Genomic DNA, 14,141 nt, shown 5'->3' with positions numbered 1-14,141 from the left:
CCCAGTGGGTGAGGATGCTGGTCAAAGTAAATGGAAGGAGAGGGGGCTCATGGGTAGGTGTCAGTAAGAGCTGGGAGAGGTGACATTAACTGGAGAGTGAGAACGAGAGGCAGAGTGAGAGAGAGGGAGAGGTTGTCCAGACTCAGACTGTTTTAACACTCTTGGTTTGACCACCAGATAACAGAAAGAGAAAGAAAACAGTAACCAGCAGAACATAACAGTATGCCAGTGGGAGGCAGGACAGTAGCAGGGGACCCAACTGTGGTTTGTGGCTACTATCATTTCCCATTGTAGCCAATTCATTTGCTGTAATTCCGTTATCAATTTGGTGACAGAATTACGAGTTTGAATCACTTAATAACTCATAAACAAAATTGATATCAGTAAAATCACTATAACCAATTGGTAGGTCTGTTACTTCTGTAAGGTTTCATCATCCTCCCTCCTCATGAGGATATGTGGGTCTTTGTTAACGAAATTACAATGCACAAGGCAATATTTCTTAAACTTAGAGTATGTAAACAATTTCTCTAAAACTAAATGTAAGTGTTGATATTCGTTGCCAGTTGTCTTGCCATCAACATCATTGTGTTTGGACGTATTTCTGATACCTTTTAAGACTTTTTATGGTAGATGTTTTATAAGGCCCTTTCGTATCTAATTATCCAGAAATCAAAGCCTTTTCTTATGCCTAATTTTTAAGATGGCGCATTTAAAAAAAAATGAATCTATGCCTTAATTTCCCCAAAACATAGACTCTTAGCTTTCCTGTGTGGATCAGTTGGTGCATGGTGCTTGCAATGCCAGGGTTGTGGGTTCAATTCCCACTGGGGACCAGTACAAAAATGTATGCATGTATTACTTATTGAAAGTCGCTCTGGATAAGAGTGTCTGCTAAATGACAAAAATGTACATTTGACACGTAATTTGATATGCTCCTATGAACTTCACATGTTGGTGCTCATGGGTCTTTTTGATGGAAATGCCCAGCAGCCAAACATGTTCCTGTCGAGGACCTACCACTATCAGGGTCTTCAATGGACAGCAAAGTGCAGCCTAGAGCCTTGGAATGTCAATACACATATATGCACCCAGCCAAACACTGCTAGTGTACAGATTTGAGAGCTTGCCGTTGAAAAGCTGACTCTGGGCGCTTGGCTGAAGTCCTATAAATCTATCCCTGGCCCTTTCCCCCTCTTCTCTCTCTCTAGCCTAATCAAGTCATTCAGAATGTGTGCTTTACTACAGCCCAGCTAAACGCCATTCTGTGTTGTGTGTTATCTGGCTGCCTTTAAAGGTGCAGAAAAACCCACAGGTCTGGCTGCAGCTGAGAGATGAAGGGAAGCTCACAGTCGCGGGTGGCTGTCCCTTGACTTGGCAGCTCCTGAAACCTGCAGTTCCTTTCTTACCATATGTGATCTCAATTCCGTATTTCCCCCATGCCAACAGGGCTGCGATTTGCTCAAAGTGTGTGTGAGGAGGTGTCAGTGTTGACCTGCGTCTGTCAGCTGTGAGTTGACTGACAGGAAGGGGAACCTCAGGGAGCATCACATCAGAGGGCTCAGAAGACTGTCAACAGCCAGGACCTGCCAGTACCAAACCCCTTCATAGAAACGGAGCTGCTGCTTGGTAAGACTCTTACTCCAGATGAGGTTTTGACTTCATCTTTAAACTCTCCATCACAGGGAATATAAACGGGAGGCAATAGGAGAGACACTGCAGAGAAGGATAAGTGATGTGGGCCAATCACTAGACCAGAGGTGTGCCTCTAACATTCAAAGACTGAGTCCATTCCATTCTGATTCCACAGCAGACAGCTGGGATTTGGTGTATGAAAGACTGAGCTTAAAAAGAGGAGATTATCATGTTATTGCCATAATCATCAAACAATGTGAAAAAAATCCCCGGCTCCAATCCCTTCACGACATAAATACTCTGAGACTATTCAACCCCATAATACAGGGTAAGTACTTAATGTGCCATTGTAGTATAACTAAAGTAAAACAACTGATAAGAGCTCATTCAACTGTAATGGACTACATAGATTATCAGGAAAACCCAGAAAGAGCCTTCCTTGTGTCAACAACCTTACAAATAAAACATATTTGTATTCCCCTCTCAGTGACAATATTAACTATCACCCCTGGCTATAACAGCCTTTGGTATGGTTACTTAGAGTACAGGAGTTCACACGAGCCAAGTTCAGTGTGTCACCACTGAGGCAAAAATTAAGCTGATTTTCCCTCGTAAAGAAGAGGACTCCTCTTCTGTCTGAGAGGATACCCCACTGATGGAAACCCACTTAAAGATATCCAGTAGCTGCCAGTAGTTTTTGGAAGCATGCAGTGAACACAGCCTCCCCTCATAGGGGTGGCAGGCAGCCTTGTGGTTAGAGCGTTGGGCCAGTAACCGAAAGGTTGCCAGATTGAATCCCCGAGCTGACAAGGTATAAATCTGTCATTCTGCCCCCTGAACAAGGCAGTTAACCCACTGTTCCTAGGCCGTCATTGTAAATAGGAATTTGTTCTTAACTGACTTGCGTAGTTAAATAAATAAAATAGGTAGAGAGGGCCATCACCACATGAGTAAATAGCTCCTCCTCTGCAGTAGTGGGTTCAGCAGTTTGAAAGATCTACTGAGAGTGGTGATCAGGTGAACCAGCACATTGCTGCTCTACAGATTATAAAAGCTCTTAATGGATAGAGCAGCACAAGGGCTCTTGAGTATCCTTGTGATCAAAGGTTTCAGTTCTAACAAGCGTCTTAATCATGTTTCCCTGACCAATCAATTTAGCCTTGGTCAATGCAATTGACTACTAAGCGTATTAATCAATTCATTATTGAACGCTTCCTTAGTGAGTGCTCACCATCGTAGGTTCCACTCTCCAGCAGAAGGCCACTCTCCTCCAGGATACGGAAGTCTCCCACGCTGATGAAGTTGTAGTCCACCCCCGGCACCTCCCCTTCTCTTGGCAGCCGTGTGGTGCCTGTCAATCACACAAACAAACACACACCTATGAGCATATGAGAATGCAACGACAACCTAAGACAGAATGAGACCATGAACACTGATACAAATGGTAGAACATTTGATTTGATTTAGGAAACATGGAGTGACGGCCACTGGTATCACAGATGATGTAACCAAAAGAAAAGGACATGGTGCTTGTGTGATATGAGCATCAGGGAGTTCACAGCATTCTCTCATTAACAGGATGTCTGTTTCTGTCTCCCCATGACAGCTTTGGTCCCAGAAAATGTCCCCCATGGCCCAATTACTGAGGGCACCACTACCTGCCAAGCCTCTATCTTGCCTGCAGCATCATCCAGATGTCACATCAATATTACTGCTACTGTAATTATTCCATTGTCAACCTGTTGAGGGAAAGACAACGAGGACGAACTATGCTTTGCTTTGAGGGTGCTAAGTATCTACTTGAAAGCAGAAAGTATTTTAGCACACTGAAAAAAATTATCCTGACACAGTCAATAGTTAATTTACGGTTACTTTCAAATGAGCTGTGGGAGCAGAATTTTCAAACAAATTCCCCAGATAATAAATGTCCCTGATGAAAATGAAATGCAGTTCATTTAGCAGACAAGAGAAATAGGAAGATGTATAAACGCTTTATCACAGAGAACAGTCATTTCCTGCCATTATGCATAGTTATTCACATGGTCACGTTCATCGGAAGCAATCACTTTTCCCTCAGCAGTGTAACTCTTGGCAATGTGTGTGTGTGTGTGTGTTTGTGTTTGTTTGTGTGTGCGTGCATGTGTGTGTGTGTGCACATGTGTCTGTGTGTGCATGCCTCTGTGTGTGTGTTTGTATGTATGTGTGAGTGAGAGCGACAATGAGAATGCATGAACATGTCTACCTTCGACCCAAATTGGCGCCCCATCAAGTCTTTCATAATCTCTCCCTTTCAAATACTGCAGTCCTACTTTTTAAAGACCTGGCTTGCATGGATGCCACAGCCACAGACAAAGACACACGCCACAGCAGGGACATCAGAGGCGGTTTCACTCAGAAAAAGAGGGACAGAAAAATAACATGGCATTTTTTTGCATTGTTTCATGTTGGCACTTGAAAATGCCACTGGGATTCGCTGTCAAATAATACAGAGGGAAGAAAGCATTGCAAAAACGAGGAGCATCTGTCTTTTTGTGGCCATAGCACTTACTTTGAAGATGAGACACTCTGAACTTCTGATGTCTCAGTAATGCCTGACTGCAAGCATTAGCTTTCTTTAATGCTAGAAAATGGGTTATAGCTAAAAAATGTATAAGTGTGTAGGATTGTCAAAAATGTTTTATTAAAGAACTGTATTACATTAAAGCCAGAATTCAGGAAGATCATGTAATTCAAGGTCATGGTATGTCTCTTACAAAGACCTCAGAATACAATGTCAAGCCTACTTTAGTGTGGCACTGAACTATATTCACGCAAAACTAAACTCAATGGTTTTATGTTACCAAGAGTTCAATCAGGAGAGCCAGATTCAGCAGCCTGTGTTACCATCTAGAGGACATGGAGGCAGTCTGAGACCCAATGAAGGAGACTCAGGGATTATCAAGGCACACAGTAAGGACCTGCGAGCACTCTCTCTCCCTCACTCCCCCTCTCTCTCTCTCCCTCTTGATTGTCCCATCTTTCATGGCCCACTCACAGACCATAATGAGGCTGTGCCCTGGTCCCGTCAAGGGGAGTGGGTGATGTTTGGTTTTTGTAATGGTGCATTATCAACCCAAAGTGCTAGAAAGCTCTCAAAAGCACAAGGACAGCATGTCCTTACAGGAACTTTGTGATACACACAAGCAAAGGACAGACAAATTGAATTTTTTCATCTCTGACTTTGATCATTTTCAGTGTATTGATTTAAAATTGATTCAGTGATATTAGCTATAAACAGAATACTTTTGATCCAGAGTAATGCGTTGCTAACACATCATACAGTATTTACAGTGCATTCGGAAAGTATTCAGACCCCTTGACTTTTTCCACATTTTGTTACGTTACAGCCTTATTCTAAAATGGATTCAGTTGTTTTTTTTCTCATCAATCTACACACAATAACCCATAATGACAAAGCAAAAACAAGTTTTAAGAATTGTTTGCACATTTATTAAAAAATAACAACTGAAATATCACATTTACATAAGTATTCAGACCCTTCACTGAGTACTTTGTTGAAGGGCCTTTGGCAGTGATTACAGCCTCGAGTCTTCTTGGGTATGATGCTACAAGCTTGGCACAGCTGTATTTGGGGAGTTTCTCCCATTCTTCTCTGCAGATCCTCTCAAGCTCTGTCAGGTTGGATGGGGAGCGTTGCTGCACAGCTATTTTCAGATCTCTTCAGAGATGTTCGATCGTTTTCAAGTCCAGGCTCTGGCTAGGTCACTCAAGGACATTCAGAGACTTGTTCTGAAACCACCCCTGCATTGTCTTGGCTGTGTGCTTAGGGTATTTCTCCTGTTGGAAGGTGAACCTTCACCTCAGTCTGAGGTCCTGAGCGCTCTGGAGCAGGTTTTCATCAAGGATCTCTCTGTACTTTGCTCCGTTCATCTTTCCCTCGATCCTGACTAGTATCCCAGTCCCTCCCGCTGAAAAACATCCCCACAGCATGATGCTGCCGCCACCATGCTTCACCGTAAGGAAAATGCCAAGTTTCCTCCAGATGAGACGCTTGGCATTCAGGCCAAAGAGTTCAATCTTGGTTTCATCAGACCAGAGAATTTCTTTTATTTTTTATCGTTATTTTACCAGGTAAGTTGACTGAGAACACATTCTCATTTACAGCAACGACCTGGGGAAAAGTTACAGGGGAGAGGAGGGGGGGGATGAATGAGCCAATTGTAAGCTGGGGATGATTAGGTGACCGTGATGGTATGAGGGACTGCTTGGGAATTTAGCCAGGTTAATGAACCCAGAGAGTCAGGACACCCGTTTAACATCCCATCCGAAAGACAGCACCCTACACAGGGCACTGTCCCCAATCATTGCCCTGGGGCATTGGGCTATTTTCTTTAGACCTGAGGAAGAGTGCCTCCTACTGGCCCCCCAACACCACTTCCAGCAGCATCTGGTCTGCCATCCAAGGACTGACTAGGACCAACCCTGCTTAGCTTCAGAAGCAAGCCAGAATCTTGTTTCTCATGGTCTGAGAGTGCATTAGGTGCCATTTGGCAAACTCCAAGCAGGCTGTCATGTGCCTTTTACTGAGGAGTGGCTTCTGTCTGGCCACTCTACCATAAAGGCCTGATTGGTGGAGTGCTGCAGAGATGGTTGTCCTTCTGGAAGGTTTTCCGATCTCCACAGAGGAACTCTGGAGTTCTGTTAGAGTGACCATCGGGTTCTAGGTCAAACTTCTTCCATTTAAGAATGATGGAGGCCCCTGTGTTCTTGGGGACCTTCAATGCTGCAGAAACCTTTCTGGTTCCCTTCCCCAGATCTGTGCCTCAACACAAACCTGTCTCTGTGATCTACTGACAATTCCTTCAACCTCATGCCTTGGTTTTTGATATGACATGCACTGTCAACTGTGGGACCTAATATATACAGGTGTGTGCCTTTCCAAACAATTTCCAATCAATTGGATTTACCACAGGTGGACTCCAATGAAGTTGTAGGAACATCTCAAGGATGATCAATGGAAACAGGATGCACCTGAGCTCAATTTCCAGTCGCATAGCAAAGGGTCTGAATATTTATGTAAACAAGGTATTTCAGTTTTTTACTTTGAATAAATTTGCTAACATTTCTAAAAACCTGGTGTATTGTGTTTAGATTGATGAGGAAAAACATGAATTTAATCCATTTTAAAATAAGGCTATAATTTAAAATGTGGAAAAAGGGAAAGGGTCTGAATACTTTCCGAATGCACTGTATGTGGGAGGGATATGGAGAGAGAAAGAGAGAGAGGAAAAAGAGAGAGAGAAGGATAGAGAGGGAGTGAATGAAAGAGATAAATGGAAGGCAAGAATGCTAAAAACAGAGCGAATGAGAGGGGGCAAAGATGGAGAGAGTAAGGTAGATTGAATGATGTCATTCAGTCTTTCTGACTTAGTCACTCTTTAAGACAATAATTCAGAGAGGGAATTATGGAGTCACAGTCATGCAGGCCACTGTAGCTGATAGAGGATGGACTGCAGGAAATATGTAGGTTTGGGAGGAATATAAAACAAGGGGTACTGTAAAAGTGTGAAGAGGAAATAGTATATCCCTGAAATAGTAATTTAATTCTGCTAGCAACCATTGTCCCGTAGAAGCTTGATATGAGATCTAAGGATCTGAGTCCGTCCCCTGCGAGATCTGGCGGAGCCAGACTAGCCTCTGGAGTATACCACACCAACAGAAAGACACAGTGAACCTACAGTAATTACAGCACAGCACTGCTAGAATACTGGACTGACTAACTCAGGAAGATTGTGTAATTCAAGGTCATGGCGTGTCTCTTCCAAAGATCTCAGAATTTAGTCAGAGAAACACGAGTCACTCTGCCAGGTAAAGTAGAGATAGACAAACTAGGAGTATAGACTGGAGACAGAAACCGGAGACAGAAACTGTAAATGTAGAAGACTCTCTCTCTCCCTCTTCAAAATGTGCATAGGAATGTGCCTTTGTTTCACAGACAGTTTTCCCGCCGAAACTCTAACACACTCAAGAGTGAATACTGGAACAATATTTCTAACATAAGAACCTGAGGAATTGCCAGAGACAAACTATAGAAAACTAATGTCATATGGGTTCTATGTGAGAATGCTGTTCATTGACTACAGCTCAGCGTTCAACACCATTGTGCACACAAAGCTCATCACTAAGCTAAGGACCCTGGGACTAAACACCTCCCTCTGCAATTGGATCCTGGACATCCTGACGGGCCGCCCCTAGGTGGTAAGGGTAGGCAACAACACATTTGCTACACTGATCCTCAATACGGGGGCCTCTCAGGGGCGCATGCATAGTCCCCTCCTGTACTCCCTGTTCACCCACGACTGCGTGGCCAAGCACAACTCCAACACCATCATTAAGTTCCCCGACAATGAAGAGACAGCCTATAGGGAGGAGGTCAGAGACCTGGCAGTGTGGTGCCAGGACAACAACCTCTCCCTCAATGTGAGCAAGACAAAGGAGATGATCGTGGACTACAGGAAAAGGAGGGCCGAACACACTCCCATTCACATCGATGGGTCTGTAGTGGAGCGGGTCCAGAGTTTCAAGTTCCTTGGTGTCCACATCACCAACAAACTATCATGGTCCAAACACACCAAGAAAGTTGTGAAGAGGGCACGACAACGCCTTTTCCCCCGCAGGAGACTGAAAAGATTTGGCATGGGTCCCTAGATCCTCAAAAATTTCTACAGCTGCACCATCGAGAGCATCCTGACCGGTTGCATCACCGCCTGGTATGGCAACTGCTCGGCATCCAACCGTAAGGCGCTACAGAGGACCAGGACCTATATACATCCAGGACCTATATACTGGCCGGTGTCAGAGGAGGGCCCCCCATGTACAAATTACCACGACTAACTTGTACCCCCGCACATTATCTCGGTACCGGTACCCCCTGTATATAGACACAATATTGTTATTTTATTGTGTTACTTTTTTTTTACACTTTAGTTTATTTAGTAAATATTTTCTAAACTCTATTTTCTTAAAACTGCATTGCTGGTTAGGGGCTTGTAAGTAAGCATTTCACAGTAAGGTCTATCTATATCTGTTGTATTCAACGCATGTGACAAATACAATTTGATTTGATTTGATTTGGTTGAGAGAAGGGAGTGATAGTGGGAGAAATATTCCTCCTCTCCAAAAACGTAAATATACATGAGCGGTAAGCTGCTTACTTCCCGGAAATATTTCACACTTCTGCCTGCGTTTGTGACAGTGCCATGCAGAACTGTCTGCCATAGCCTGAGGAACAGTGGGACTGTGTGTGGGACTCAAACATGTTACTGTTCTTATTAGACTCTCTGTGGTAATTACATAATAATGTAGTAATTTGGAGATAAGGTCTCTGTTCTCCATGCATGTTCATCGTCTTTTCTAATAGAACCTAACATCCTTTCCTACTCTAAGAACACTGCTATTATGACCATTGAGAAGAGGATAGCACCTCAACGTCTACTCTTAACTGACGGCTCTAAAGGTCATTCAGATTTAATCTAATTTGCAGATTGACTTATATCTTCAACCACTCAAAGTAAAAGATTTCGCATAAAAGACCGTAATCACAGACTGCAATTTGGAGCAACGTCTGGGTTTATGAGGATGTCTTTGCTTGTGTTGTCATGGTGATTTTCAAGTGTGTGTGAGAGAGACACTGAGGGGTGCGTCTGTCATCTATAGTGCACTACATTTCACCAGGGCCCGCATAGGGTGCCATTTCAGAGCAGAGGTTGAGGAGACTTACAGGGGATGGTGCGCAGGTAGAGGTTGTCCCGGATGACCTGCTGTAGCTTGTGGTCCAAAGAGCCCTTCTGGAACTGCAGGCTGAGGTAGTGGCGCAGGTCCGTGTTCAGAACCTTCCCTGAGCAGACAGAGACAGAGACACGAAGTGTTATTACAGGACAAATGTACAATAGGTTCAGTTTCAAGAGGTTAGAGGCCAAACAAAAGCCTAGAGGTCAAACAAGAGGTTAGAGGACAAACAATATGCTTTCCCATTCCATCAGTCACTCCAGTGAATGCACCTCATCTACACAATACGACTGACAAAAAGGTTTCATATAATATGCATACAATTGTTAGACACTCACAGCTTCAATGACAACCAAGCATATGCCAACACAACACATTTTCCAAAGGAAGTCGTGGGTCTCAACGCAAAAACTCAGGAGATAGCGCTTCTTCTAACCAACCCCCTAATGTCTTTGTAAAAACAGGGGAAGTTCATACAGCGTTTGAAAGGAGACAGGAACTTGAGAGTCATCCTGTAAAAGCAGAGGAAATTTTGCTGGGTGTCGGAGAAGATGACGAGGGGAGAGAGAAAAAGGAGAGGAGAGAGAGAGAGAGAAAGGAGAGGAGAGAGAGAGAAAAAAGAGAGGAGAGAGAGAGAAAGGAGAGGAGAGAGAGAAAAAGGAGAGGAGAGAGAGAGAGAAAAAGGAGAGGAGAGAGAGAGAAAAAAGAGAGGAGAGAGAGAGAAAGGAGAGGAGAGAGAGAGAAAAAGGAGAGGAGAGAGAGAGAGAAAAAGGAGAGGAGAGAGAGAGAAAAAAGAGAGGAGAGAGAGAGAAAGGAGAGGAGAGAGAGAGAAAAAGGAGAGGAGAGAGAGAGAGAAAAAGGAGAGGAGAGAGAGAGAAAAAAGAGAGGAGAGAGAGAGAAAGGAGAGGAGAGAGAGAGAAAAAGGAGAGGAGAGAGAGAGAAAAAGAGACCAGATCTTCAGAGTCTTGGATGTGAGCCTCGTCTCCAGGCTGGCAGTGGGGGGAGAAATGGCTTTGAAATGGCTCGACTGGCGCTGAGCTTCAGTAATCATCATGTTCCCTCTCTCTCCTCTCTGCCGGGCAGACAAAACTCCACTCAACACAACTCTTTATGCATGGCTATGAATACTATTACATCCTTTCAGAAAGAAACAGCCCTCTACAATAGACATAGCTGGTGATAGCAATGGAGATGTAGTATAGGTAGAGTAATAGAATAAAGATGAGCTATGAGACAATTTCTGCATAATCTACAACCTTATCTCCTTGTTCATCAAACAATGGTCAAAATGAACATATCTCAAAATTACAAATTGTTGCTAAATATTTTTTTGTGTTCTTAGAAAAACGCTTGTATTGGACATGTAATGTTTGGCTACCTAACTAACTGTTATAACAGAACAAGTCATGACAAACACCATCGAACTCCAGTGACAAAACATAACATAACAACGAGTCATTACTCGTTAGGTATATCCTCATCATACTCAGTTTGACCCCTAAAGATTGATGTTACCATAAATGAACCCTTCTTTTGCAAGGCCATGTGGCATGTTTTAGGAATTACTATCCCTATGGGGGCAGCTTTTCAGGATAAAAGTTGTGCATGTCCACTCTTCGGCTCTAAAGAGGGACAAATCACAGCTGGTCCAGGCTCACAGACACACAGACAGACACAGGGGAACAGAGGCACAATCTGCCAGCCCAAACTGTCCCAGAATTTGGTTGTAGTCCTTGCAAGTCTTCCCTCAGAGAAATGCCAAAGAAACAAGCCATATAAACAGTCTAAAATACATCCCATACACTATATGTCACATCTCTCTGAAGACCAAGGCAATGATAACATCAAATACTTCGAAGGGTAAAGTTGATACCAGGCCACAATCTAGACTTGCAATGCATAATCTCCCTTCAGCAAAATGTCAAATAATTTACGGTACTTAGAATATGACTGAGAATGATTAAACTTACTATGTAATTAATGTGTTACTTTGCTATTTTATTGAGAGGCTCCTGCTGTTTGCATGCACACGCACGCACGCACGCATACACACACAAATGCACGCACGCACGGACGGACACACACACAAATCCATGCACGCACGGATGCACACACAAATGCAGGCATGCACGCACGCTGCACACAAACAAACAAAAACGCACACACCAACCCCGTGGCTATACAATGCACTCTTTGTGGCCTGCTCAGTCCTGTCAGATGGTGTTAGTGAGGTTGTCACATCAGAGATGAACCTCATTCCTCCTCTTCACAGATAACAGAGTCATTGTATACTCGGAGGTGGGGACTCAATGGCCTCCATAGTACCCGTCAGCCCTGTATGCTGGTGTATTTGGAGTGAGTGCAGCCAGCCAGGACAAATGAAAATAATTGAACTTCACCTCACATTCCCTGGTCTTCCAGCTCTCTCTCTCTCTCGCTCTGTACTTTTCTCTACTCCCTCCTTCTCTGCCTCTCTCTGTACTGCCACACTACCTATACATTTCCTCCTCACTATGTGGTGTTTCATCTTCCCACTACTTTCTCAGTCAACTATATCTGTATCTTCCATTATCCCCATTAACATCTACCTACAGTGAATGTTACCATTACCATACACACTATTGGAAGTAACTGAAGGAATCAGAATAATTTTGAGGTATATCAATTGGGGTATGATTCCTAAAAAGATAGGTTCCTTTGATGATCAGCTTTTAAGTCAGTCTCTCAATTTGTATCTGTCACGCCCTGACCATAGAGAGCCCTTGGTTCTCTGGTGTAGTAGGTCAGGGCGTTACTAGGGGGTGATCTAGTATATTTATTTCTGTGTTGGTGCTAATATGGTTCCCAATTAGAGGCAGCTGTTTATCGTTGCCTCTGATTGGGGATCATATTTAGGTAGCCATTTCCCCACCTGTGTTTTGTGGGATATTGTTTGTGTTTAGTTGCCTGTGTGCACATCATGACTTCACGTTTCGTTGTTTCTTTATTGTTTTGTTTGTTTCACTGAGATTAAAAATATGTGGAACTATACTCACGCTGCGCCTTGGTCTGCTCATTACGACAACCGTGACAGTATCCCTGTTTATTACACAAGGTTTTCATCCTCATATTGGTGGTTGGAGTTGAGTGAGTGACTCACAAATGGAAGGTTAACACCAGGAAGTCTTTAACATTTAATTTCTTTGTTTTTTAGCATCAGCAATACAGTAATCCTCTGTAGAGCCTGTAGCATCTCAGGGCAGATACCAGTGGAGAGGAGGAGCACTGAGGGTGGTTGACTCCACACTTTAACTAACACCTCACTGTTGAGGCACACACACGAGTGTCCACAAACGCATGCAAGCAAGCAAGCAAGCACGCACGCACACAAACACACACACACGCAAACACACACACACACACACGCACGCACCCAAAAGCATCTGAGAGAAGGGCTCAGGAATCTGCCACTGGGTAAAATAGTAACAGACATCAGTCCCCTAATTGGCATGTTTTCAAGACACACCTACAGTACGTAGCTTATGGTTCCACATTTCTCGAACGCATGTGGAATTCTCCAGGGAGGTCAATTATTATTTTATCTAAATGCCACAATGAAGATTCCCCTGACAAGGCAGGGTGTCCGGAGGTTTAGTCTCCGACCGCCAGATACCATTACATGCAGTATGTCACATGAGCAAGGCATCTTCTCCATTTGGCCGAAAGCCTTCTCCTAGATGTGTGCATCTTTGTCACGTTGGCATGAAGGATCGGGAGACAGGTGCAGGAATGCGTAATCGTTTTTTTTATTAAGTCCAAATTACGGGCACGAAGACCAAATAAACACCATACAAAACACAGGGTTGAAACACAAAACAAAAGAGAGAGGAGTACCTACAATAACACACGCGCACAATGATTATCACATGGGACGAGACCCGTAATCATCTGCGCAATCCACAATGGCACAAAAGCCAAAACACACAGCACAGGTACTCACACGTACCAACGGACATAGTAACAATAATCGACAGACAACGGAAACCAAAGGGCACACTTATACAAGTATTAATCAGTGGGAACAGGGGACAGGTGTGCGTGATGAATGTTCCGGAGGAATCCGAGAAAATCTTTTACTGTTCAATAGATTAAAATGTGGCAAAGTCCCATATGTGTGTAATTAGGGTTGCAAAATTCCATTAACTTTCCCAAAATTCCCAAGTGTTCCAGAAATCCTGAATGGAGAATTCCAGATGTCCTGCTTATTCTCTCCCAATACAGGGAATGTTCTATCTAACCAGGATTTCTGAAAAACTTGGGAATTTTGGGAAAGCAATCGGAATTTTGCAACCCTATGTGTAATGCAGAGGATACACACATTCCTTTCCTCCATATGGCCGAGGACTCTGCTGGAATCAAGGCATTTACTAACCTAGCAGTGTGTGTTGTGAAACAGGCTCTAACACTGTGGTGCTCATCCCTGTGAGACAGATGCTAGCTCCATGCCACGGTGAGGCCCAATCACAAACACAGCACTCCATCATGTAATTAATGGCGGGCTGTTGGTGTCAGTGCTTCAGATCCCCTGTGCTCAGTCAAACGCCTGGGGCCTCTGTCTCCCCAGGCCTGCTGGGACACATTCACCTGAATGACCTCTGCACCCACCATCACTCCACTGAGGTGTCAGGCTGCCCCCAAGGTGTCATCCATCCACTGCTTCTAACCTCGCAGCTCTGGAT

At 43.9% G+C, this 14,141-nt stretch overlaps 1 protein-coding gene across 1 annotated transcript in view; it reads right to left on the bottom strand.

Moving 5' to 3' along the window:
- magi2 (membrane associated guanylate kinase, WW and PDZ domain containing 2) overlaps positions 1-14,141 on the bottom strand; it is a gene marked incomplete at its 3' end in the record, with an annotated part of 129,041 nt that overhangs the window by 21,423 nt on the left and 93,477 nt on the right. The window contains 2 exon segments of the mRNA NM_001173864.1: positions 2,867-2,986; positions 9,416-9,532. Of these exon segments, the coding sequence (NP_001167335.1) occupies positions 2,867-2,986; positions 9,416-9,532 (237 nt within the window).

This window comes from Salmo salar, chromosome 22 (assembly GCF_965601325.2).
Source record: "Salmo salar chromosome 22, fSalSal1, whole genome shotgun sequence".
NCBI classification, from domain to species: domain Eukaryota; kingdom Metazoa; phylum Chordata; class Actinopteri; order Salmoniformes; family Salmonidae; genus Salmo; species Salmo salar.
This window is presented reverse-complemented; position numbering and strand designations above follow the sequence as displayed.